At 38.5% G+C, this 27,512-nt stretch overlaps 2 protein-coding genes across 4 annotated transcripts; one reads left to right on the top strand and one right to left on the bottom strand.

Moving 5' to 3' along the window:
• The first annotated feature begins 407 nt into the window (after positions 1 to 407).
• On the top strand, positions 408 to 26,811 carry LOC132554687 (docking protein 5-like). Of its 3 annotated transcripts, none has more exons than XM_060218999.1 (6): positions 408 to 636; positions 12,792 to 12,932; positions 15,635 to 15,851; positions 17,140 to 17,217; positions 19,027 to 19,222; positions 26,216 to 26,811. In XM_060218999.1, exons 2-6 carry the CDS (start codon positions 12,831 to 12,833, stop codon positions 26,319 to 26,321), a joined length of 699 nt encoding a protein of 232 aa, XP_060074982.1. In that variant the 5' UTR covers positions 408 to 636; positions 12,792 to 12,830; the 3' UTR covers positions 26,322 to 26,811. The 3 variants fall into 3 exon arrangements, with proteins under 3 accessions (XP_060074982.1, XP_060074981.1, XP_060074980.1); XM_060218998.1 differs by lacking the exon at positions 408 to 636 and adding an exon at positions 11,112 to 11,143; XM_060218997.1 differs by lacking the exon at positions 408 to 636 and having other exon boundaries at positions 11,701 to 12,932.
• Positions 3,627 to 5,075, bottom strand: LOC132554686 (uncharacterized protein K02A2.6-like). The gene is made up of 2 exons (XM_060218996.1): positions 4,299 to 5,075; positions 3,627 to 4,205 (listed from the first exon to the last, which is right to left on the bottom strand). Exons 1-2 carry the CDS (start codon positions 5,073 to 5,075, stop codon positions 3,627 to 3,629), a joined length of 1,356 nt encoding a protein of 451 aa, XP_060074979.1.
• Positions 26,812 to 27,512: the final 701 nt, after the last annotated feature.

The following is a 27,512-nucleotide window of genomic DNA, read 5'->3' as shown; positions in this document are numbered from 1 at the left end:
GACATAGTGTGGCCTACTTTTAAGGTCATATGAGTCAAATATACTAAAATAAAACGGTTAAACTTAACTTTTAAAATTTCATACTTTATTTGTGAATGAAGTTGTTTGCTTGATTATTTTGATATCATCCTTGGTACATCAAAGGTTACAATCATTTTCTTTCCCTGCACCACTGAAACATTTTAGGACAAAATTGAAGGCACAAGCGAAGTAATTTCATCGGTCTAGAGCAGATTTCAGGAGAAAGAAGATGACCAATCACAGACTGATATGATCCTTCGAAGATTTTTGTTTGTCTTCAATTATCTTTTTGTACATCCTTTTTTCCACATTTTGTCTTTAGTTGATCTTTTCAATTTTTGTTCATGAAAGATCTTTTAATGCAAAATCATGTACCACACAGAAAAAACAAACAGAAAAGAATAAAGCCCATTTCTGTGTCTATTGAACATCGAACCCCGCAGTGTAGTTTATCTCCAAATATTGAAACAGACTATAGTCGGTACCTGTATTCAGATACGGACAGCAACATTACAAAAGCTAAGTTGGTACGTAAACCATTACCAGGAGTAATGCAGGTGTGTAATATGTCAGCGATATGTAGCCAGAAGATCTACGTCAGCTAGAAGATAACAGGTAAGTGGTGATTACAAACACCTGTCTTATTCGTTTGCATACCTTCCCAAAAGTTTGCGACATGAGACTTATCAGACGACGACCATAGGTCGAAAGTATGTGAGAAGGTGCAAGAAGTCTGTAATTGGTGACAGATAAGCGGTTATATTGTACATGTTTTGTCATCAGCAGTCACATGATATCAAGTTTTTTGATTGATTGATTTGATAGGGACTGATGAGGCCATGTAAAGTGAAAAATACTGTTCAGGGTTGTTGTGATTAGCTATACGTAGGAAACAGCAGTTGACCAGTCAATGACCTGGAGGATACGAGATAGTACATAGCCTCATAGGTGAAAAAGGTAGCATAACACCAAGTCGCTAGCTGTCAGTGAACGTAGACAAATGTAGGATCTTACATGCTTCAGTAACTGTTATGATGTTTAGAAAACATTGGAGAGCACCCGGTTTATTTGTAGTCTGCGCGGGTTTTGACAACTGTTTAAATGTTTAAATGTTTAAAAAGCTGTATATCAGGTATTGCATATGCTATACATAATTATGTTCTTAGTCTGGTTAGATTTCATTGTGCGTTGTTTGAAATTTGCAATTGATGCTCCCAGCAAATTTAACCAACACAACAGTCCTTAACCCACGGACTAAGATGCTTAAACTATCGAGATTTTAAAAGCTGCGTTAATTTGAAATTAACTAGAGCAGATTTTAATTAAAATGAATGAAAAATTGTTGACATAACAACAGCTCTAGAATATATAAATAAGTAAAAATGATGAGACGATATAGCTCTGAAAGTTAACTAAGCTTAAAAAGTCCTTTTATAATCAATGATCTTTTTATGCAAATAAGTCTTTGTAAAGGTTTTTATTGATCTTGATAGATTTTATCAGCAATCAATTTTTGTAAACAAATACAAAGCATTCTTTATATTTCTTTTTCTAATCAAAGGATGGCATTATGAAAGAATATCATGTCTTGTAAACATCCTGTCATGATGAAATGTGATAATTTCAAATGTTAAGTTGAAACTCATAAACAAACATCATCTGTAACATGATAAACCTGCAATGCAAGTGAAACAAGCAGACAGGCTACTTTAACATGTGTGTTATGTACTGACTAGATCTACCTAGCTAGTCATCACTGATATAACCAGGCCCATAACATGGTCAAAGCGAAGTATTTCATATAGATTTCTCTGGAAAGGGTTTTTTCCAACTCTTTGGTAAAATCTCCTTAGTAGAGCAAACTGGGGTATTATTGGCCATTTAATACACATTTTCTTATTTCTAAAATTTGTGTCGTCAAGTGACTCCCTATTCACGATAAAGAGGTGAAGTAGCTCTAGGTTTGTTGTTTCAATTCCATCTAATCATACTAAAGTACTCTGACCTTCAAGTAACCTCTATGTTTATGATTAAGTTACTTTGGGCATTATCGACCACAACAGGGTATTATAGACCATCAAAACAAATATTTAAAACTGAACTCTATTCTGCTTTATTTGTATAAATTCAACACGGATGAACGATAAAATCACCTTACATGATATAGGTTGCAATCATAGATGTCTTTCTATCTAAAGATGAAATACCAATAGACCATTTTCTTTATGTCTGTACTTCAGCAACCTGATTTATATACAAAGTGAAAATTCAACATTCAAATCATCTACATAATTCATACTAAAGCAGTAAACGCACATATAGATCTATATTAAAAGTATATCTATTTGACACTGACTGGGCAAAGAAGGTGTGTAACTTAAAACACAACAATCCTTACGGTATTCCTACCCTAATGGACCACTTCCAGTTATAATCCAGACAAATGCTGATGTTTTATAGATCGTGAATTTTCGGAAGAGTTGACGTTCATGCCCTTAATTTCAGCACGGAAAAGGCAAAAAATATGCCTTCCTTACATCCTTTGATATCACAGGGCATTTGAAAACATGCTACTGCTGAAAATATTTCAGGCTCTGGCTTAAACTTCCAACATCTAAAAAATATTTCAAAGGTATGGTGAAGATGGTCTGAGAGCAATATTTGTGCAAAAGAACTGTAATGGACAATCGCGGATCTCTTATGCAAAACGTTTTATGGATTCTGTAATTCCAAAAAAGTAGGATAAAAATGAACTTTTTATATATCTATAATTGTTGACGAGTTGTTAGCTGGGAGTAAACACAGACGAACATGCTGCTGCCATGCTGTTTATTAGAATAAAAACGAGGCTACCTCGGTTACATAATCTTGCAGATTGAATACAGATTATTTAGGCGAAACGTAATAGTGTATCAACATCCCTCTTTCTTTAAGAAAAGTTAATACTTTGGATATTATTATCAAATCACCATACTATGCTGTACATGTATATTGTTGATAGAGTCTTTATGACTAGAGTTTGAGTTGCCAAGTGATGTAAAATAATATTCTGAAAAGACTTATTTCAGATACTTCTCTAAAATAATTAATTCTACTGGCAGTGAAATGATAACAAAATGTTCAATAAACTCTGTAACATATTAACTAAATAAACGCTTTTTCAAACTATTTCAGATGTTTCAATCAACTTATTTGCCCTTATCAAAACACTGGAAAGAACTCTTATAACTATAGCTGACATAAATGTTCACGATTTTAGGAACCAGTCAAATTTACTAGTAGCGCACAAAGTCTTTAAAATAGGTCGGTTCCTTTCGTGTTCTCTCTGAGCGACGCGTTGGAACCACAGTGACGTCAGATTGTTCCACTTTAACAGGTAATGGTTCCATACTGTTTTGTTCCATTGTTTCAGTCTTCGTCTTGACGATCTCTTCGCTTGAAACATGTACATACTTATCATCATGTTCTAATGTTTTCCGTCCCGGTGATACCAGAATGTTTCTCGATACAGGCGTGTTATTTATTTGGTTACCCTGACGACGTGTACATGGTGAGTTATCGCGGATAACTGCTTCCACCGCTGTAGGACGGAGATGCATTCTGTTTCAGCGATAGATTGCACCACTTTGAGCCTGTATCATGTAAGTACGATCACTATTGCATTCTATTACGCGCCCTAGGATCCACCGCTCATGTTCCTTGTGCTGGAAATACACACTCTTTCCTTCCGAAACACATGGTAAATCGCGAGCTGTTTTGTCATAATAACGCTTCACACTTTTCTTTCGCTGCTCGCGTTTCCTGGTCATATCCTCATCATTGAGAGCACGGGGTAAATGAGGAAGAAGCGTGCGCGTCTTACGACCGAAAAGCATCTCACTTGGACTTAGTCCTGTATCCTGTCTTGGAACATTCCTCTGTTCCATCAGAGCTTCGCATTGGTCCTCCTTGTTTCTTTCACATTTTAGCATGATGTGTTTGATCACTTTAACAGTTGATTCTGCCTTACCATTTGCACGTTGATGCTGTGGAGATGATGTCACGTGACTTATACCCCATAAATCTGTAAAGAGTTGGAATTCCTTTGATGTGAACTGCGGGCCACCATCAGACACAATTGTCTTTGGGATTCCAAAATGGGCAAACTGTTTCTTTAAGATGTTCACCACTCCAGTAGAGGTCACCTATGAGAGGTAGTCAACCTCTATATAATTGCTATAGTAGTCAATAGTTACCAGGTACTGTCTTCCTTTTATTTCAAAAAGGTCAAGGCCTACTTTGCTCCATGGCGAATCTCCATCATAGTGTTGTTTTAGTGGAGGTTTGACAGATCTTGGCGCCATTTCTTGACAAGCCTCACATGTTTCCGCCATTTGCTTGATCTCGCTCTTCATAGAGGGCCAATATACAGTACCCTTTGCTCTCCTCATCATTGAGTCAAATCCTGCATGTGATTTGTGTAATCTTAATTTGATGTCGGATCTGAGGGCTTTGGGGATCACAACAGCTTCTCCCTTCACTTCCAAGCCATCAACAATACCTAGTGTGTCTCTAATATCATAGTAAGGTTTACATGTACTTGGGACCTTCTCCTTGGTGTCTGGCCATCCTGTAGTTATGACGTCAGCTAGCACCTGCAACTCTGGGTCGGCCAATGTTGTCTTGCGTATTTCCTCAAGTCGCACATCAGGTATATCTTCATGAACTCTTATGTTCATGATCCGCTGTCTTGCCTCATCCAGGAATGCTCGGCTTAGCGTGTCAGCAATGACTAGCGATGTGCCTTTGAGAAATTGGAACTCGACATCATACCTGTAGAGCTTCATTATGATGTCTTGTAGTCTCCTAGGAGCAGAACTGAGAGGTTTCTTTAAGATTGACTCCAAAGGCTTGTGATCATTTTCTATAATCACCTTGCGCCCATATGTATATTGGTTAAAACGTTCGACTCCGTACAGAGTAGCAAGAGCCTCCTTTTCAATTTGAGCCCACTTCCTTTCACAAGAAGTAAGGGCACGGGATGCATACTCAACAGGCTTCCCGTTTCGCATCATAACCGCTCCAATCCCATCTTTGCTGCTACCACTTGTATTACCAGTTCTTCGTCAGGGTCATAGTAAGCCAAGATCGGTGTCGAGGTAAGAGCCTGTTTCACCTTACCAAAACACACTTCATGAGATGACGTCCAATTGAAATCAGAGTCTTTTCGTGTTAACTCACGCAGAGGTTCCATTAAAGTAGAAAGAGAGGGTAGAAATCTGGCCATGTACTGTACCATACCACAAAATCGACGTACACCCGCTACGTCTGTAGGACTGGCCATTTTGAGAATAGCCTCAATCTTTTGAGGATCGGCTCTGACGCCGTCAGCAGTAATAGTATATCCGTGGAAAATTATTTCCTTTAGGCCTGTTGCCTTTTTTTCTTCATTTAGTACGATGTTCCTTTCATGACACCGCTCGTAGAGTATTTTCAGTTTCTGCTCGTTATCTTTCAGGGCTATCTCGTCGGTTGTGCCCTTTCCCGCGATAATTATATCGTCAGCTATCGGGAAGATACCCTGGAGTCCTTCGAGTGCTTCATTCAGTTTCCTTTGAAAAATCTCGCTTGATACCTTTAAGCCAAAAGGAAGTCGTGCCCACCTGTAGCGTCCGAATGGTGTGATCATGGTAGTGTACTCACTAGATTTTTCATCGAGTCTTATGTGCCAAAAGGCTTCCTTAACATCCAGTTTACTGAATATGCGAGCATTGTTCAGTTTTGGAAGAACATCATCCAGTGTGGGCAGCTTGTAATGCTCCCTCTGTAGAGCTGTATTCAGTACTTGAGGGTCTAAACATATCCTCAATTTCCCATTGGCCTTGTGGGCCACAGCCATTTGATTTACCCATGCAGTGGGTTTGGTGATAGGTATTAGGATCTTCCTATCCACAAGACTGTCCAATTCCGCTTTGACCTGGTCCTGGAGTGCAATTGGGAGTTTCCGACATGGTAGTGCCTTAGGCTTAATGTTGGGGTCGAGCGCTAGAGTTGCCTCCCCTAGGTCACCAAGTTCACTAACCGAAGTCCCAATTCTTCCGACAAAGCGTTCCTTGTTTACGGTTACCAGACCAAGCATTTGTATCGATTTCAGGCCCAAAATATTTTGCAGTTTGTTCGGTATGACCACGAATTTCACTAAATGTGCTTCATTGGTTTTAGGGTTCCTTACTAAGAGTTCGGTCTCACCCAAGGGTTCGAGAGTGGTGTTGTTAAACATGTGTAGTGTCAGATGTGTTCTGTGAACCTGTTCCTTGCGTACAAAGCATTGGTTAATGGTGTTTACATCTGCACCACTATCTAACTGAAAACTCACTGCTGTATCATTTACGGACATCGTAGCGGTAATTATTCTTTTGTTTTTGTTTTCATTCAATGTGTGAAGCCAACGGTCATTCGATCTTCTTGTGTACCAAAATTGCACGACGCTGTGCGTGAACGAAGCTCTGTTAAGAATTGGTCAAAGGGATCAAAATACTGACAGGTCCAGAACTTGTGAGATTCAGCGACTTCATTTTGACGTGGATTACAGTAATCACGGATTTTGTCAAATACATGCACAGGGTTATTCTTGTCTTTACCCTCTTCCCACGTGAAATGATCATATGCCTTTAATAGTGCCTCACCACCACAGTTTATAATTGCTGCCGTTTGAATGTTCGCTCCCATTGTCGCTATACCACTAGCCGTTAGATATATTTCAACATGCCTTCGCCACGTTTTGAAGTTTTCAGACACATTACCTGAGTGAGTATTCAGTTCAGGGGGTAATCTCAAATTTGTGTTGATCTGTTGAACATGTGGAGCGTGAGGGGCGACTTGACCATGCTCAGCGTTTTCCCTTTCCATATCGGCGTTATTAGAAGCCATGACTGCTTGTAGGGGGGATCATGAACAATCTGGTACACTTACAGTACGTTTTAGATCCATTTTACCCAGTTCTCATCGATGCTGCCACCATGTTGACGAGTTGTTAGCTGGGAGTAAACACAGACGAACATGCTGCTGCCATGCTGTTTATTAGAATAAAAACGAGGCTACCTCGGTTACATAATCTTGCAGATTGAATACAGATTATTTAGGCGAAACGTAATAGTGTATCAACAATAATGGTAAAACTTTTTTTTGTGAAAAAAAGGACTTGATTTCATAATCGTTTTTGTTACATAATGAATTATGTGGTCATAATCCGGGTCAAGGTCAGAGGTCAGAGGTCAAGATAAGAACATATCAGAAATAGATTATTTTTATTACTTTTTTACTTGTAGCCTTCAAAGAGTTTTGTATTTATAGTCTGTTTGGCCATGATGCTATTGTATGCAATTTTCCCTGAAATCTAATGAGTCATCGAAATTAAGGGGGTAGGGGTATTAAAATTTATCTAATGTAAAAATATCTAATTACATGTGGTAAAAGTTTCTAAAAGTTATTTGAAAATTTGCAGGTGTGCCAGCAAGTATTTAAACAGATTTTTCATTTGAAAACTGTCTTGTCACGCTTAGTTTACTTTACAAAGTGTCTTTGTCACTTTTCTAAGAGTGACGAGGCTACCGAGATAACACTTTTTCGCATATCGTACATTGTATATGAATGTGATATGAATAGCAGCTATTTTATTATTCATTGCTGTTATTATCGTATGTAAAAACACATGTTTTTGTTTGAAATTAAGTTTTTTACTGGGCATACACTAATATTTTTATTGTATCCAACCAGCATGATATGTGACACCATTGAAGTACTTAAATTTTTGTTAGATGAAAAAAACTTGTGGATAAATATGGTCAGTAATGGAGTATACATTGTGATCTTTATGAATAATGTGAAAATTTTGATTTTTGGTTTTGTCCCTCTTAAAAGGCTTTACGGGCTGAATACCTTAATTAGTATACATGAATGTTAGATTCTATACTTTCCGTAGAAAGCTTATTAAAGCATCAAAGGTATTTGCAAAATTCACAAGTAAACTTGTAATTTTGTATATCTGAGTTTGTATACAGATTCACCAATGCTGCGTCATTGCTACAGAGGATGTGCCACCACAGACTACAGGTATAACACCCGACCCATTCTGATGATTTTCCCCAGTTGATTGGCATCCCGGGCAAAACATTTCTGACTCCAGCTCTTCCTCAAAATCTTCATAACTGTCTGTATCTTCAATCAGTTTCCTGTCAGTTAGTTTATGATTTACTGACTGCTTTCTAATGGCCGTTTCCTTTGCCTTCTTCTCTCTTAATTTCTTTCTTTTCAGGCTTTCAGCTTCTTTCATTTGTTTGTTCTTTAATCTTGTCTCTGCTCTCTCTTTCTTTTCCATTCTTCTTCTATTTTCCTATCTTCCCTCTCATTAAACGTCTTTAGAGTGCCGTGCCCTGAAAGAGCTTTTGGCAGTTTGGCCTTTTCACATAGTTTCCTCTTTCCTTGTTTGACCTTAGAAATCACCAATGTATCAAACACACTGGACACAGAATTCTCGTCTCTTGTACTAAGTGTTCCCAAAGTGATTTCTATAACTGAACTTGATACATGAACATCAGCTATCACTACGTGCTCATTCTCCTTATTGAACTCTACAGTCACATTCTTGTTAATCTCATCCCCTGATACGCCAACACTTGACCCATCCACATTCTCTATGTTTATATCGATAGTAACACCATTGTCACTCTCCTTGGCCACGCAAATCTTTCTCTCCACAGATACATTCTCTTTGTCTCCACTTTCATCTATGGTCATTACTCTTTCCCCATTTCCTTTTCACTCTTTTCCATCATTATTTTCTGCATCTACACCCTTTATGATTTCCTTCGTTGGCGACATTATTGTACATGGTCCAAGTTTGCTTTTGTCGTTACCTTTCGATGAGAACCGAAATAGACCGGCCCGTTTAAAGGCATGTGCTGCAATGGAGATGGTGTCCCAAGCTTGTTTGAAAAACCCCAGGAAACGCACATTTGGTAAGAGCCTGACCCAAGTGTTCCATCTGCCACTGTTTCACATTGGCCTTCCATGCAGACTTCATTGGCCAGAAGAACCCAATATTGCAGGCTTGCATTATATGCATAGTGTTTGGAAGAAGGCAGTATAAAATGGTGTTATGTTCTGCACAAAACCTTGCCACATTTGCTGTTATATGCATGCTGTGTCTGTCTACAAACAGAATTACGGGTTTTTAGGTCACCTGAGCCATCATGATTTGTCTGTTGTCGTCTGTCGTGCATTGTTAACTTTTCACATATTCGACTTCTTCTCAAGAACCACAGAATGGATTTTGACCAAACTTGGCACAAAGTATCCCCATGGTAAGCCACTTCAAGTTTGCGAAGAAAAAGGGTGTGGCCCCAATAGGGGCCGCAGGAGGGGGAAAAAGGTGGTAAAATTAGGTAAATCTTTAAAAATCTTTTTCTCATGAACCAACAGTCAGATTAAGTTCATATTTGATATTTAGGCTCCTTATGACAAGGTCTACAAAGTTTGTGAATGAAAAAAAATTGGGTAAAAAAAGCGGCCTAGTGGGCGCTCAAAAGGGTCGAAAATTCAACTTTGACCGATTTCAACCAAATTTAGTAGACAGCATCCCTTAGAGAAGGACGTATGAAATTAAGTTGAAAAAAGTGATAATGTCCCCTTTGGGGCCCATAAGGGGTGTAAAAGGGGCCATATGTAAAAACCTACTTTAAATGACTTCTTTTCAAGAACCACTGAATGGATTTTGACCAAACTTGGCACAAAGCATCCCCATGGGAAGCCGTTTCAAGTTTGCGAAGAAAAGGGCGTGGCCCCAATAGGGACCCCAGGAGAGGGAAAAGGGGGTAAAATTAGGTAAATCTTTAAAAATCTTCTTCGCTTGCACCAACAGTGAGATTAAGTTCATGCATCGTTAACTTTTTAGGTCACCTGAGCCAAAGGCTCATGGTGACCTATTGCCATCATGATTTGTCTGTTGTTGTCCGTTGTGCGTCGTTAACTTTTTTACATTTTTGACTGCTTCTCAAGAACCACTGGATGGATATCAACCAAATTTGGCACAAAGTATCCCTATAGTATGTGCATCAAGTTGGCAAAAGAAAAGGGTGTGGTTCCAAAAGGGGCTACAGGAGGGGGTAAAAAGGGGTAAAATTAGGTAACGTTCAAGAACCACTGGGTGGATCATGTTCTAATTTGGTACAGATGTTTTACACACGGTCCTGCACAAGTATTGTTACATTTTTGCAACATTTTAAAATCCCCAGATTATTGACATATATTCCTCAGGTGACCATTAAGGCCCCTTGGGCCTCTTGTTCTATTTCCTTTTCTTCCACAATGTCACTGAAAATCTCAAGAAAGCTGAGAAATAGTTCATGGTTCATCCACCCATTTTCTGAATGTGAGTAAATGGCATCAGGGAAGTTGTTGATCCCTGTGTCCCCGAAATGTTGTCCCGGAAAGACAATAAAAAGGGGAACATGTCTCCCAATGCGTTGAAACATGCCATCACCGTTATTTGTTGTTTGTTATTTGCAGCAACCTGATATACATGCTTTGACCCTGTTTGGGTACCTTTCCCAACTTTATACACAGTGGATAGCCCGACTCATCAGCATTAAACACTCCTCTGGGGTTTCTCATCATTTGTTCCCAATTTGGAACTTCCTTTTTCAGGGAAATGGACACTCCGTCAAACCAGGCCTGTATCATTGGCATCGAGATCGCTGCAAGTTCATGTTCAAGGGCTTGGGGTATCCGTTCTGTTAAGGTTGGATTATGCTTCATGAACGCAGTATACCAGTCGTGACCTGGTAAATTGTTTTTGAATGGTGTTTTTCTGCCATCAATGTCAATCAACCGCTTAACTTCAAAACAATGTTCTCTCCACGTGTAATTGGGTATGCTATTTTGGCCATTAGATTAGCGTAATTCACAAGAGTACCTTCCTCTGTTCTTGTAAGGACTGGTTTAGGACCAGGTTTTGTTGGTGCTTCTGGTACTCTTTTTGCTAGTGTGTCCAAAAGTGTTGTTTTGGGTACCGAGTATAATTTTGATGCACTGTGCTTTGACATACCACTTCTAACAGCTGCAATCGCTTGAGCCATATTTTCTGGTGAGTATTGAACTCTTTTTCTCTTTACGTTAATTTGAGATGCCATGACCTGAAAGAGAAATAAAACGATATATTTTCTGATAGCATAGAAATGACTGTAAAACATATATGTTCACCTCCTTACTAACTCATCTATACTTAGGCACCAGTTTTATATGTTACTGGATTGCACCTCGTAACCTTTCACATTTTAACATGAAACTCAATAGGGAGCAACCCACAGACATGTAAAATATATATATGCAGTTTGTAAATGAAAAACCTATTTCATTCATTGTCCCGGTAAAAAATTAAAAAACATCTTCCACTTTCAGGAGTCGAAACTCTATCAACTGTGTTATAATGTTACAAAGCGAGTGTTCTACCACTGCACTACATTATCCCATATAATTCACAATGGGTTATACGTACTATTTGATGTAACTTTGTTTGGTAACCTTGGCGACACATTCAAGCTTTGATGTTTAATTCACAGAGGGTCGATAATATCAAGAATAAAGGATTCTGTGTGGGTATTATTGACCCACCTCCTATCAAGTTCAGACGTTTTCAAACCAACTAATTTTCATTTGTAACTTAAAAACAATGTTTGTACAATAGTGTTTTTTATGCAAAAATGAAAAAAACTATCTTTTAAATAATTGTAAAAGGGCCCACGCGATAATACTTACACGTTAACCTCCTCCGTAATGCTGACGTTGATCCAGACATTCGCCTCTACTCAACTTCGATCTAGGTTATTTCTCTGCAATTCAAAGCTCAAGACAATCTAACATAAAGTCAAAAGATATTCCGAAAAAGTGTTTCTCGGCTATATTGGTGTTTGACGGGCAGGGTAATGACCATGTGAATTTTAATAAAGCTTTTATGTGGGAAATGGTTGATAATTGACAGGAGTCGATAACACCCTAATTTGCTCTGGTACACCAAAGTACTGGGGGTATTATCTCTATCATGTGTCATGCATTTATACAGAAAATACAGTTATATATGTGACCATGGTCTGTTTAGTCTGAAGGGTTCTGACTATCTGTTCACGATTTCATTTCTGTCTTGTTCTTGGTTGTTAATGGACCAAGACAAAAATAGAACAGCAGATAGACAGTGTCTGATTCTTTGGACTAGGTCAGTTATGAGTCAATAACAGTTTAATGGTACAAGTATGTTCTCTCTATTTACCAGATATAGCCACACATTTTTCTCAAAGTTAACCATGCAAGATATAGGAATCCATGTACTCCTGCAGTGATTGTGACAACAATAATTGTCACTAGTTTTATTGTGTTCAATGTGTACATATATTAGAAGTGACTACTCTGTTAGTGTTAAGATTTTAGCACATATATATCCATTTCATTTACATATGGTGTCTCCCTGCTTGTAATGGTAAAACCTTCCATATTTTAGAGTAATTGTGATCAGTAATCAAATTACATTAATATTCATTATAGTATGATAAGTATATTGATGAAAAAGTGTAAGAGAAAAGACATAGATATTGGCTGCATGTTTTAAGTGTTACTAACAGCTGACAAACTACTGGTATATTTACCAGGAGAGTTTTAGTAAGAGTCATGAAACTTGTTGTGTGGCATTGATGGAAATGTTGTGTCTAATAAACCTCATTCATCATTTTTACTGTTTGTAGAATCAAGCTTTCATAAGTTAGTCAGAAGATCAAAACAGCATGCAAATGGCTGATTCACAAGAAACTTCCAGTTCAGGAGTGAACTCCACAACTGTAATCAAACAAGGTTACGTTGAAATGAAGAGCAAGAAAATGTTTGGAGTATGTTTCATTGGAACAACACAGTTTTATGTTTATTTTTCCTTTAAAGAATTTCCTCAATATTAATAATTAATTTTATCCTACAACCGCTTCGTGTATCAGCTGATAACTACTGCCAGATAAACCAGTACCTTTATCCGTCAGTACAAAGTGCTTTATCCGTCAATACGATTCACATGAAGTTGTTCCGATTTTCACCGGACTATTTTCAAGTTGACCTGAACTTTGACCTATTGTGTCATGCTAACGCCAAAGGATCGCCATCTCAGTCTTTTTGTTCCGAGTCAAAAATAAACCTTGTATTGTACGATACTGACCATGTATCCTGCAACCATTTTTCAACAAACAGAACTATATTTCATTGCACATTGATATTTTCAAAAGGGGTAAATGCGCTTTTTATGGATGGAAATCTTCTTGCGCGTCGAAGTGAGGGCGCTGCTTCAGTACAAGCAAAGGTAAACAATATTGCGCTGTACTCGTTTTATGTAAACATTGTTGAAAAATGGTTGCAGGATAAACAGAATACATGGTCAGTATCGTACAATACAAGGTTTATTTTTGACTCGGAACGAAAAGACTGAGATGGCGAGCCTTTTCTAACCCTCGTCAAAAATAAACCTTGTATTGTACGATACTGACCATGTATTCTCTTTATATTGGAGCCTAGGCAGAATCTTGATACAAAAATTACACCCTGATATTTACCTTTGACATTTTGAACCCAAATTCAATATAGTGATTGAATAATAATTTTCACCTTCTATATGAATATCTTGGAAGACTGGTGATAGGTAGAGGCCAAATTTAAGACCCACATATATGTATATATATCTCTCACCTACTCTGGAGCCTCTTGTTTATTCTAATAACTTATTTTTTATCAGAAGTTGCAAATGGTCAAGAAAGGCAAAATGCTTTTGATGTGGAAGAAAGACAAGGTCACAGATCAAAGTCATAATATACATTTCAATTCAATGTTTTCGAAATTTGACCAGAGAGAATAATCACAAATTGCCTTAGTTTATGAAGGACATTTTTGGCAAAATTAAAAGTTTCTGTGACCTATATTGTTAGTTACTTATATGAATGGACCTAAAACACTGAAGTTTTCCATTTTATAGTCACTTAAAAATGACACATCTATTACACAGTGACGTTTAACCCTGAGATATTTTAGTCACAGGCTCATCAAAATATCCGAAATTGTGTTTTGGACTTGCATATAAAGAATTGAAACAAAAATCACTAATATATGAAGGTTCTTATTTTATCCTCAGCACTGAATTTAAATTAAAAAATATTCCCTTGAGATATACATCAATTACTGGTTGATATATCAAGTTCTTCTGTATCCTAAATTAACTAACAAATACTGTATAGGATATTTTTGCGTGTTTCTAATTTTTGCCAATTTTAGCGACCCTTTCAAAATCACAAAAATTTGAAATCACGAAATTTACATGTTTTTTTGTTCATTCTTATTGTAACCGCATGAATATTACATCTATTTAGATGATATATCTTAATGCAGTATACCTTTATAATAAATGAGTACTAGTCAGTACATAAATCTCTTATCTAGTATGACTTGTCAGTTAAATTTCCAGTTAATGTAAGAATCTACACTGATGTAAGCTATGATCATTCTGAAGTATATAAAGCCTTCAAGAGAGGCCTTCTTAATTTCTGAGACTATGAAATCGTTAAAAATGAAATAAGCAAAAATTGCAAAAGAAACATTACATGATTTTCGGGAAATATGCACTGCACAAAAATATCCTAATATATGCTATTATTCATGAAAATGTTTCATTATAGATTTTATGTTTTAGGTTTTTTTTTTGCAATAACTTTGAATTCACAGTCAGACTCAAACTTCATACAATGCTTCTTTACAAAGAAGGCTTGCTAGCAATTGCTATTCAGGTACAAAGGTCAATGGTCAAGGTCACTATCACTATAAGTAGGAAATTTTTTTTTTTGCAAGTATTTCAGTACACTTTAGCTGATCGACATCAGACTCCATACAGTGTTTCCTTACCAAAATTGCTTCCTTGGAAATGCTTTGGAGGTTTGAAGGTCAAAGGTCAAGACAGTGTTATATATATTAGGTTGGTTTTCATGCGATAACTTGAGTTTTCTTTGGGGTTTGCTTGAGAATGCTTTTTAGGGTAGCAAGTCAAACATCAAATTCACTGTTACTATAAATGGAGTTTTTGTTTTTGCACAATAACTTTACTAAAGGTTGAAAAGGTCAAAGGTCAAGGTCAGTGTAGCTGTGAAAAGAAAATTGGATTCGTGTGATTACTCGAGTTTTCTTTGAATAATTAGACTCAAATTTCATACAATGATTTTTAACCAAAGGGGCTTGTTTGAGATTGCTTTACAAGTTTTTTTTCCCAGTTCCTGCCCTATTTTGAGTTTTCTTTCATTCGAATTCTGCACGTAATTGTGATATACAGATCTAGCCTTGGGATTGAGTTCCCTTCTACACTATACATCTAATCTGCAAGTTTACTCATCACTTATCAAATAAATGAACAAATGATATGAATTGAATAAATACAATGAATATCTATGGCTATTGTTCCATAAAACACATCTCCACAAACCTTACTGGGCAAGAAACACATCCACTTCTGTAGAATTCTTGTTTCTAGTAAATCAGTGTTCTCAATGTATTCATTAAAATTTTTCAGTCAAAGAAGAGACGGTGGCTAGCCTTGTTTAAGGCTTCTAGTAAGGGTCCTACTCGTCTCATCAAATACGAAAGTGAATGGAAGGCTCGCCGAGATGAACCCTTGTCTATCACTAATCTCATAGAAATCAACACCATTGTAAGGATGGGAGATGGGGCTTTTGGCATAGTGCTACAAATGAATGATCACACATCGAAACAGTTCATGTGTAAAACAGGTGATATCAAATTGAAATTGGTAATACTGCTATTCGTTTTGACTTCTGAAATTAGTGTTATGTATTTTGTACTAAATTTCTTCACATTTATACAACCAAATCGTCTTAATAATGAAATGCTGTACCATTGGTGTCACAGGATGAGATTATTTACGAAAATGGCACAACTTAACAGTATACATTCAGGAAATTTATTTGTAACTGACACGTTTCCTTATTGAATATGGTGGAACTATCAAATATACCTCCATGTGTAGAGTTAGTTCCTGCATGGATTCTTTAACTGTTTATGCTTGGCATATTAAATTTCAGATTCTGTGGGGGCCAGACTGAATTTGCTGAATTGCTATACTTATGTGGTAATAAGCCCACCTGCATTTATTGTAGTTTTAAAATATATACCTTTAACTAACGTTATCACATCCTTGTTCTGTAGTATGCCCAACCCAAGCTACATTGAGTCTGAAATGCAATAATTTAGACACAGTTTATGTTTGCATATACAGGGTTAATTACTGAAACACTAGAGAAATAATCTGTCAATACTAATAGAATGATAGTTTTTCTTTCCATATTTGTAACCATGGAGATAAGAACTACTATTCTAGAATATAACTATTGAGAGTTGTTCCCCTTCAGAATTTCTCACATCCTATGAGAACATGAAGGGTAATACAGTATATAAACTTTGATTCGTAATTGGACTATCAAAAGAGGTGTATTGACCTTACATTACAAAAACTTCATTATCATAGAAGTCAGTAATTATCACAAAAGTCAACAAATGGTCTGCTTTATTTAGAGGGGCTCAACATAGTGCTATAATTAATCAATAGTGAATACTTCCTGTAATACATCAAATAACACATTCATCATTTGAGGAAGTTCCATGTAACAATACAATTTTGTTTCCTTTGGGAAAACTATTGTATATCATATATTCATATCTGGAAAACTAACAGTGTTAAAGGATTTAAACTTGTACATGAATGATACATCTAGGTGGTTCTACAGATGTGGCATTAGCCAATAATTTTCATTGCTCCACTGAGGTGAATGGTCATCAAGAAATGTTCAGTTAAATGACTTAGCCTGAATTAGCCAGATGAGATGTTTTCCACCACATTTAGTCCCCTCTAGTGCTTTGATTTTGGAGTTATTAATGTAAGCTGAAAGCTTATTTCACCAATGTTGTAAAAGAAGTTTATATTTCATTATTGTAATTGGTTGAAAAATGTATATATATTAGAATACTAATCACTGTACATTTGCTTTGCTGTACTTATAGATGAAGAAGCCAAAGAATGGTTGCACCTCTTACAAAGCCTACATATATCTGCAAGACGGAGAGATTCAATGCCAGGTGGTAAGCAGATTTCCTAATCACCATTAGGATCAAAGTTAGAATTGTTGCAAAGCAACTGATTAAATTAGAATAATTTTCATTATAGATATATTACGGTTAGCAAGAAATGTTCAGTTAAATGACTTAAAAGCTTAATTTGCCTGATGAGCATAATAATGATATAATCAATATTTTTGTAGAATAGAAGTTCATATAACAAAACCAGTAAGAGATTAGTATGATATTTTGATGACTACACAGTCACTTTCATCAGACAAATGACCAGTGTGGGGCATAATAGTACTGATTGGGAGATGGTACAGAATCAACCTAATTTTTTTGTGTACTATAATCCTATGTACATCAAGGTTGAAAATATTGTGATGAGATGGTTAACAGATTATAGACAAAAAAAACCCCACCTGATGGTGACTATGTGCTGTAGTCAATTCGGCTACGCTTTAACACTTGGTCATACATTTGTATGAAAGTCTGTGGCCCCCTTCATCCCTATTAAGTACTGTCCCACTGTGGTGTATCTAGATGGCTTCTTTAACCAGCTGCCTGAAAATGTGGTTTTCCCAGTCATTGATATGATTTTGTGGAATGATCTGTAAGTGCAGGTTTACTGATCTGGGACTGTGAATGTTTTTGCTCTGATCTATTGAATTTTTAGGTCATCCTGTATGGTTCCGGATAACCTATAGCCATCATGTTTTGTCTGTCGTCACGTGCCATCTACCAATCGTAAACTTTCCGTTCAAGTGACTTCTTCTCAATAATCGAAAAGCTCAAGGTACTGATATTTAGCCTGTAGCAAGACAGGATGAAGGGCTACCTAGCATGTTGATATAAATGACTTTGACATGCTTTGAAAGTCACACGGGTCAAAAATGTTAAAATGTTTAAATAACTCTCCAGGTCCAGGGTGCTAATATTGGGTCTGTACTATGCAGGGATGAAGGGATTCCATGTTTTTTCACTTTGATCTTCCATCAAGGTCACAGGGGTCAAATGTTATGAAATATGTAAGAAATTTCTTCTCAATAACCAAAAGGCCAAGGGTCTTCATATTAAAGTTGTATCATGCTTTTTCAATAAGCAATATGTCAAGAGTAATGACATTTGTGTAGTGCATTTATAAAGAATATATATCAAGTTTGCAGAAAATGTCTTTATGAACCAACCAATTTCATCTATGTAAGTTGTGGTGTAGTTGAGCAATTTATTTTATGCCTATTTGGCCTACCTCATATATAGGTCTTTATAATAAGATGACCCTTAAAGCCTGTGGGCCTCTTGTAATGCTTTCTTGGGATTCCATGTCTTTCTGATGTTCATTAAGTCAGGTTCCAGTTCTCTTGCTTGTTTCTCTGATATAAGATGCATCAGCCATCTTGGATTTTGCCGAGTAAAGACTGTTATAGCTATTTCTCAAGAAGTACTGAATGGATGTCTCTCAAATTTCATACATATGTTCCCTTTGGTCTCTTTCTGCTCGTTTGATTTTGTGGCTGATCAGAAAAACTAAATAGCTTCCAGACAGCCATTTTGGCTTTGGCAGGTAAAGATTATCATTGCTATTACTGTAAAGGAATGTTCAAATGTCTTATCATTAAGAGCAAAAACAGAGAAGACAAAAGAAGGGAAAAGATCTAACTTTCAAAGACCATATAAAGATCACACAATGTTGGATACCAAGATCCCTCTGGGATCTCTTGTTTGGTAGGTTTTGTTACCAGGCTGGGCTTATTGACTGGATCCAATACAATTGCATATATGTAATATCTGAGCATGAAAACTAAGGTCTTGCATTTTTTACCAAAACAGGGATATTCCGGACTTATCTAATGCCGAGTTCAACGCTCAACTTCCAGGGTGAGTGTGTCATGGAAATCTCAACGACAAGAGTTACGTTGTTTGAGAATGAGAGGAAGGCTTCCAAAATAGTTGTTTGGCCCATCAACCACATACGTAGATATGGCTATGACAAAAAGAACCAGAGACTCTTCGTTGAGGCTGGCAGGTAAAACTTGTGTCAGTTATATATTCAACATATTCAAGGTCACACAGTTCAAATGTGTTAAAACCTTTAAACGACTTCTTATAAAATACCGGAAGGCCTAGAATCATTATATTTGGCTGAAAGGTTCCTGTTATAAAGCCCAACAAGGATTGTGAAAAGAATTGACCTTGATCCTTATTCAAGGTCACAGAGGTCAAACGTGTTAAAACCATTAAACGACTTCTCCCCAAATACCAGAAGGCCTAGAATCATTATATTTGGCTTGAAGGTTCCTTCGCTAAAGCCCAACAAAGTGTGCAAAAAGAAATTACCTTGACCCATATTCAAGGTCACAGAGATAAAATGTGTTAAAACCTTTAAACGACTTCTCCCCAAATACCAGAAGGCTTAGAATCATTATATTAGGCTACTATGTTCCTCTTATGGTGTCCTACAAAGTTTGCTAACAGAAATTACCTTGACCAAGTATTTATTCATATTCAAGGTCACAACAGTCAAATGTGTTAAACCTTTGAACAACTGATTAAGCTAAAGGCTTAGGATCATAATATTTGTCTAAAAGGTTCCCTTAATGGTGCCGACATAGTGTGTGAAAAAATAGCTTGACCCATAATGATATTTAAGATCATTGGTGTTAAGTTTGGTAAAATAATTAATCAGCTTCTTCTGATTAACCAAAAACCCATCATATTTGGCCAGTAAAGGCTTATATACAAATGTCTTATTTTGGACTACTAAGGGACAGAACCCATATGGAGTAAATTGTCATATTGCTTTACATCTACTGTGGAACATATGCACAAATATTGTACAGTTGGTCATAAAGATCCAGGTGAGCGATACAGGCCCTCTGGGCTTCCTGTTCTTACACACAAAATCAGAAAGGTATAACATTTCATTTCAGTAATAATTACCATAACTTTAGTATGCAAATACAGTACCTACACCCATCTTTGTATCCCAACAACAAAAGATTCGAAACAATCCCGCCCTCCCTACGATCCATGAGCCATCACAGCAGGAACGCAGAGTGATCTCCCTTCCTCTTACCTTTATGGCTGCTGACGATTGCGGAGGTGTCTGAGCTCAGTGCTTTTCTTACTCCTTCTCTTTGTACCGCTATTGTCGTTTGAGTATATTGTTACTCATTTAGTAGTCTGTAAACCCATCTCCCAACTTATATTGTGAAATTAAGTATTGTCATTTGTTTATTTTGACCGTATTTCCGGCCGTGTTTTCCTCCATGTGTTCGAGAGCGTGAACACTTGTCTCGTCGCTCGGATTTTCGTGAAGTTGGAATCTGTTTTCTTGCTGCATTGTCGGCCATTTTGTACGACTGTTTTTCTTTTTAGCCGAAGGCTCATGGTGACCTATTGCCATCATGATTTGTCTGTCATCATGCGCCATGCGTTCTGCGTTGTTAATTTTTCACATATTCGACTTCTTCTCAAGAACCACTGAATGGATTTTGATCAAACCTGCCACAAAGCATCCCCATGGGAAGCCGCTTCAAGTTTGCGAAGAAAAAGGGCCACAGGAGGGGGAAATAGGGGGTAAAATTAGGTAAATCTTTAAAAATCTTCTTTTCATGAACCAACAGTCAGATTAAATTTATATTTGATATTTAGGTTCCTTATGGCCAGGTCTACAAAGTTTATGAATGAAAAAAAAATCAGATCAAAAACGGCTCCACTAGGGGGCGCTCAGAGGGTCGAAAATTCAACTTTGACCGATTTCAACCAAATTTGGTAGAAAGCATCCCTTAGTGAAGGACATATAAAATTATGTTGAAAAAAGTGATTATGTCCCCTTTGGGGCCCATAAGGGGTGTAAAAGGGGCCATATGTAAAAAAAACCTTCTTTAAATGACTTCTTCTCAAGAACCATTGGATGGATTTTGACCAAACTTGGCACAAAGCATCCCCATGGGAAGCCGCTTCAAGTTTGCGAAGAAAAAGGGCGTGGCCCCAATAGGGGCCCCAGAAGGGGGGGAAAGGGGAAACTTGATACGAATGTTCTACACAAGGTCGTGGCAAGTGTTTTAACTTTTTGGGGCGATTCAAAATCCAAGATGGCCACCCTGGCCTCTGTTTGGCTAAGACATTATGGACTTCCTCTCAAGAACCATTGGGTGGGTCATGTTCAAACTTGGTACAGATGTTTTACACATGGTCCTGCACATGTGTTGTTACATTTTTGCAACATTTTAAAATCCCCAGATTATTGACATATATATTCCTCAGGTGAGCGTTAAGGTCCCTCGGGCCTCTTGTTTGCGGTGCAGTCTTTCTGCTTACGGTAGGCTTTGTGTGCTCATTCGTATTTTTTGATTGTTAGAAAACTTCATTGCCCTTGTTTTCATTGTTACGATTTTTGATTGTTTCGATGATGGATAATAGTGTTGGGGTTTACGTCGGGGGTCAGCGCAGGGGTGTTCCCATTTCTATAGAAAACGGGATCCTCATGATGCCTGTCTTTGTTTGCACATGGGGTCTGCTGCATAGGCTCCCATGCCTGTCCGGGGAAATTCCCGCCAGAAGAGGAATTCGTCCTTTTTTTGGTCAGGACTGTCTGTGGCTACGGGGATTAGTGACACTGAGTTCACTAATCCTGGTGTCAGCATAGGGCCTGTTTTCCCACCCTCACAGGCTTCTGGCACTGGGACTTTCCGCTCCAGTCCAGATTTCCCAGTGCAGGGTTTCCCAGGGGGTTTCCATCAAGGGTTTGGGGCTTCAGGCCAGGCGTCCAGTTTCCGGTCTCCTTTTCCCCCGGGCTCGGGGTGTCGGGGTGCCTGCAGGCACTTATTCCTGGGTCGCCCAGGCCAACCTGCAGATGGTTCTGGGTACCAACAGTTTCTCAGCATTTCTGGGTTTCCACCTGGTGGGATTGGCGGTTCATCCTGGTCCTTTGGACAGAGTGTCCAGCCCCAGGCTCAGGCAGGCCATCTTGGCTAGCTCTGGGGTCATTCCCAGCCCCCGGGACCATTACCATTCCCTCAGGGGTTTGGGTTTAACTCCATGGGTCTTCCCTTGTGGAACCCATGGGGGTTGGTCTCTCCCTCTCCGACCCAAGCCTACAGCTACGACTGTTAGACGCTCTGCATCTAAATGCCATATAGAGGAGTCCCCCTCTCTGGAGATGGCTCCTCTGGCAGCCCCTGTTCCTTTCAAGGGGACTTCGGTCCCTATTGAGCAGGAGATGGAAGTCAGGGGTGCTGGCTCAGCAGAGGAAGATGATGTCATTCATATTTCTCTTGGGTGCTCGGAGATTGATCCATTCAAGTCATCTGATGATGACCCTCCCGGCCAAAGGGTTCCCAGGTGGTAGATGGCCCTGAAACTGCTCGGGTTTTAAAGAACTCCTCCTCTACCTGCGCTCCAGGATTTGCCGGTATGCAGCTCAGTGTTGGCGATTTGTCGGAGGCTTTGACTATGCCACACACGACGGGCAGCTGGCCTCTCAACCAGCACAGCTAGAGTTGAGACAGCTAGCTGTCTGGCCTGGCAAATCAGGGGTCCAGGTGGTGCTCGATCCAAAAGAGCACCACAGGATGGAGAGGGGGTTGTGCCTCTCCATCCAAGTTCTGTCATACAGACTTCCTGACAATTTGTCTATACAGGGTATCCGATTTGCCTGAGGGTTGGTTATCCAAGACAAAACAGGCTCCCCTCTGCCCTGAACACGGCATTGAGAGCATCGGCGGCCTTGCAGGTCTCCCTGCTCCTCAATGTCGTGTTTGCTAGGTGGTTTTCAGTTCTGAAAACTTGCCCAGTCGAGTAACCCTACCGTTTCCACTTTACAGTTGTCAAATATCTGGAGAGGCAGGGGGGCACCAGGTCTCACATTCTGTGTGTCACCATCCACATCCTTCTTCTCTGCCAGGACATGCAGTTGACCATATAGGTCCAGCATCTTCCTGGCAGGCTGAATGTGTTGGCGGACACTCTCTCCAGGGGCCGCCAGCTGGAGTTGACGGAATAGCAGCTGTGCCCCTTGATTTTCAAGGGTATTTGTTAGGTGTGGGACAGATCTCTAGTAGACCGGTTTGCCACTTCCCTGAACAACCAGCTGCCAACCTTCGTCTCCCTGGTTCCAGACAGAAAGGCTTGGGCTGTGGACGCCCTTTCTCTGGACTGGGACCGGATGTATGCATATGCATTCCCTCCCTTCAATCTGGTGGGCAAGGTGTTACAGAAGTTCTGGGAGCATCACTGCTCCTTACTTCTGATAGCCCCTCTGTGGCGAGGCAACCTTTGTTTCTGGAGCTCTTGTCGTTTCTGGTGGAGCAGCCCTTGGCTCTCCCCACCAGACTGAATCTGCTACTCCAGCCTCGGTCCAGAACGACACACTCTTGACCAAAGATCCTTCACGCGTGGAGGCTATCTCTGGAAGCCTCACCAAGGTAGGCTTTTCTCGAGAGTTGTTAGATCTCTGGGCAGCTGATTGCGGATTTCCTACTCTCTCTGTTTAGGGACTGCAATCTGGCACCTGGCACTATTGCTGACTATCGTACAGCTATTGCCAGTGTCCTTGCCTGTTATGGCATGGAGGGAGGGGGAGGGGGCTCTTAATCCCACCTGTTTTTGCCCATCAAACAGGGACAATGAGATATCTCCTCCCAGTCAGTTTCCAGGTGGGTTTGCCAGGGGATCTAAGTATGCTTACGAGCATTCTGATAATCAAGCTTGGCGAGAGTGAAAGTGCGGGCTCATTAGGTCAGGGCCCTCGCTACGTCCTGGGCCCTTCTCAATGGGTCCTCCTTTCAGGAGGTCATGTCTGCAGCATTCTGGCGGGGCAGGGATACCTTCACAGATTTTTATCTGCGATCCCTAGCTTCCCATTCAGAGGACCTGTATTCGTTGGGACCTCTGGTGGTGGCATAGTCAGTGGCTTGGCCTCCTCATTAGCCCCAGGGCATGTCTTTCCATACAGCGACATGTGGGTACACCTGCTCTTTTTTGGAGAGGTCGCTTCCTTTTCTTTGGAACTCTGTTCTCCCTCCCTACTACTTTGTCTGTGCTGAAGGGGCTGGCTGGCTTCTAGTCACCACTACGGTAAGACATATTCACATACTTAAGTTATGGTAATTATTACTGAAATGAAATTGAGATTTTTTCATGTAAAACCAATTTTCATGATGTAATACTTACCATAACTTTATGGAGTCCCACCCTATCCTCCCCTTTTCCTTATCTGCCTGGCTGCCCCTCTGTGGAGTACTCCATAAAGGTTATTAGAGGAAGGGAGATCACTCTGCGTTCCTGCCGTGATGGCTCATGGATCGTAGGGAAGGCGGGATTGTTTCGAATCTTTTGTTGTTGGGATACAAAGATGGGTGTAGGTACTGTATTTGCATACTAAAGTTATGGTAAGTATTACATCATGAAAATTGGTTTTACATGAAAAAACCTCAATATAACTTAAGGACAGCTGTCACCATATCAACTTTATGTAATCTACAACAGCTAAAATGAATTTGATGGAAATTTCTTCGATGTCAGACCATAAAAACAGGGATTTTAACAAAATTGATATTAAATAAGAATTTATTCCACAAAACCAATTAGTAGGATTTTCCCAAAATTTAAATTAATGATGCACAGGAAATAATGTCACAGAATTTGTTATTAAGTAAAACTGGTATGGTCTCTTTGAAGCCTTTATAGGGAAAACTAGAGAAGACAGTTGCCTTTTTAGCTCACGTGGCCCTTCGGGCTAAGGGAGCTATAGGGTTACTACAGCATCTGTCATCTGTTTGTCATTTGCTATCTTTTTCTACAAAACACTACTAGTCATGAACGACTGAGGGAATTTTGGCCAAATTTGGTCAGAAACATTGATAGGGGAATGGCGTATCCTGGCTCCAGGGCCAGAGGGGCAGGGCCTAAAAGGAGGAATTTTGCTTGTTCTTTAATATCCTACTTCTCCTGTAGATATGATTGGATTTAGCCCAAATTTGGTCAGAAGCTTCTGTGGATAAAGGAAAATTAATTTTGTATCAACGGTGGATCTTAGCCCACTGCCGCAGGATGAGTGGTGCCCAATAGTGGAAATAGAGCAAATTCTTTAAAATCCTACTCCTCCTATAGGATTGATTGGATTTTGACCAAATTTGATCAGAAACATGTGTGGGTAAAGGGAAATAAATTATCATAATTGGTGCATCTCACCCCCCTGGGGCAGGAGGGGCGGGACCCTGAATAGAGGAAATAGAGCAAATTCTTTACAATCCTACGCCTCCAGAAGGAATGATTGGATTATGTCTAAATTTGCTGCGAATCATGCTAAGGTGAAGAGGAGTCAATTTTGTATAAATGGTGGATCTTGGGGCTCCCTAGGGCAGGACAGGAGGAGCTCAATAGGGGAAATTTGTTTGAAAACAGTTTAGATCCCCATCTCATAATAAAGCATTGCTGGGCACAAAGGGATAAATACATGCATGATGTAAGAATTGGCTCAGGGATCTTGTCCCACCCCTTGGGACTTTGTTTCCGTGTTATATCATTGAAACAGTTGAGATTTCCACCCCATAACCATATATAGCAATGTTAAGGATCAGAGATAAACACCATCATGAAGTAAGAATTGGCCCTGAAGTGGTTTGGCCCTACTCCTAGGGACTTTGTTTCATGGTAATATCTTTAAAACAGTTTAGATCCTCACCCCATTACCATATATATATGTATAAAATTACTTCGTAATAATAAAAATAATATATGAATTTACCCTTTGGTGTTGCCCCATCAAAGAGTTTAAGTGACTGTGATTTAAATTGGAAATATTTTAAATACCCAACCTATAGGCATGTATAACATTGCTGTTTTTCAAGATACAGGTGGGCAATACAGGCCCTATGGGCCTCTTTTTATTTGATAACACTCCAAATTTACTACTCAACATTTCCAAGATTTTATTACTGTACTAGTGGGACACCCTGCATATTTTATTAGACCTCACCAAATCTCTCTTTATATTCATTCTTGTATGTTTTAGCCGATGTGATACAGGGGAGGGTATCTACCTGTTTACTTCAATAGAAGGTCAGCTGATCAACGATTATCTTCATAAACAAGCTGTTGCATATGGACAGAATACATGACTTAAGTCAACACACAAATGTTATTTATAGTGGTCACCTGTATCAGACAAGTATTTGACATCAAGATTTATCTGATGTCAATACACTTTCCATGAACAAGATTATAATTTGACCATAAGATTTATGCATGTCATTTAAAATTTATCTGACAAGAACATTTGACATTACAATTTGTCTGTAATTTCATATTTATTTAACAAGAGTATTTGATATAAAGATTTAGTATATTTCAATTCACTTTTATCAAACAAGAGTATATATAATAGGACATGAAGATTTATCCATGTCACTTCACATTTATCTGACGAAAGTAATTGACATCAAGATTTGTCTATGTCATTTCACATTCATTGAAAAAGAATATTTGATATTTAGATTTGACATGTGTATTTTTACCCTCTTGATATTTTCTATAGTTAGAGGACTTCTGCAAGAGTTGATATTTAATTTTATTCATGATGTTCATCTTTCCTATACTTCGGCCATGATTGATAGAATACTCTCATTTAGATAATAGTATAATTATTTCATTAATGAATCCTTGTTTTACAGATCATAATTATACTATCAGACTTGTGATTTCATGAAAGTGTCATAAAAATTCACATTGAAACTGCTGAAATGCCAATGATTTGCACCAAGCTATACTATCCTGTGAAGAACATTATGCAGTGCCACAACCATATTGATAAGTCAGTGATTTTAAGACCTTTCAAGATGAAATATTTAATCCTAAAATTATATCTTAACTTCATGTTGAATCTGGTGCAGGATGCTAGTGATGCCAATGATTTCTATATCATGAGACAGTCATTCTGCTTATTAAAAATAGCAAAGATCTATTATGAGATTGAATAGTTCAAAAACCTACATTCCTAAAAAAAAAAAGCTGCTTGTTGTGAGGATTAACAGATTTTTGGAACCTCAATTAAAAAAAAGAAAATTTAGCAGGATTTCTTACTCTATTCTTAACTTTCTTCATCTTCCACATATACATTGTACTTTCTATGTGTTCACATGCTGTACAGAGGGGCTGTTTGACAAAAAATTTAAAAAAGTGAATTGAATTGTATATAAACTGGTTTAAATTATCCAATTTTAACATAGCCTGAATTATTTTGACATTTTTGACAACTTTTTTATATTCATATATGGCATCAGTTCATCGATTCCAGATCGATATAAAAAAAA

The sequence above is a fragment of the Ylistrum balloti genome, unplaced genomic scaffold (assembly GCF_031769215.1).
Source record: "Ylistrum balloti isolate Yb309-2 unplaced genomic scaffold, AGI_CSIRO_Ybal_v1 Utg370428, whole genome shotgun sequence".
Classification (NCBI taxonomy): domain Eukaryota; kingdom Metazoa; phylum Mollusca; class Bivalvia; order Pectinida; family Pectinidae; genus Ylistrum; species Ylistrum balloti.
This window is presented reverse-complemented; position numbering and strand designations above follow the sequence as displayed.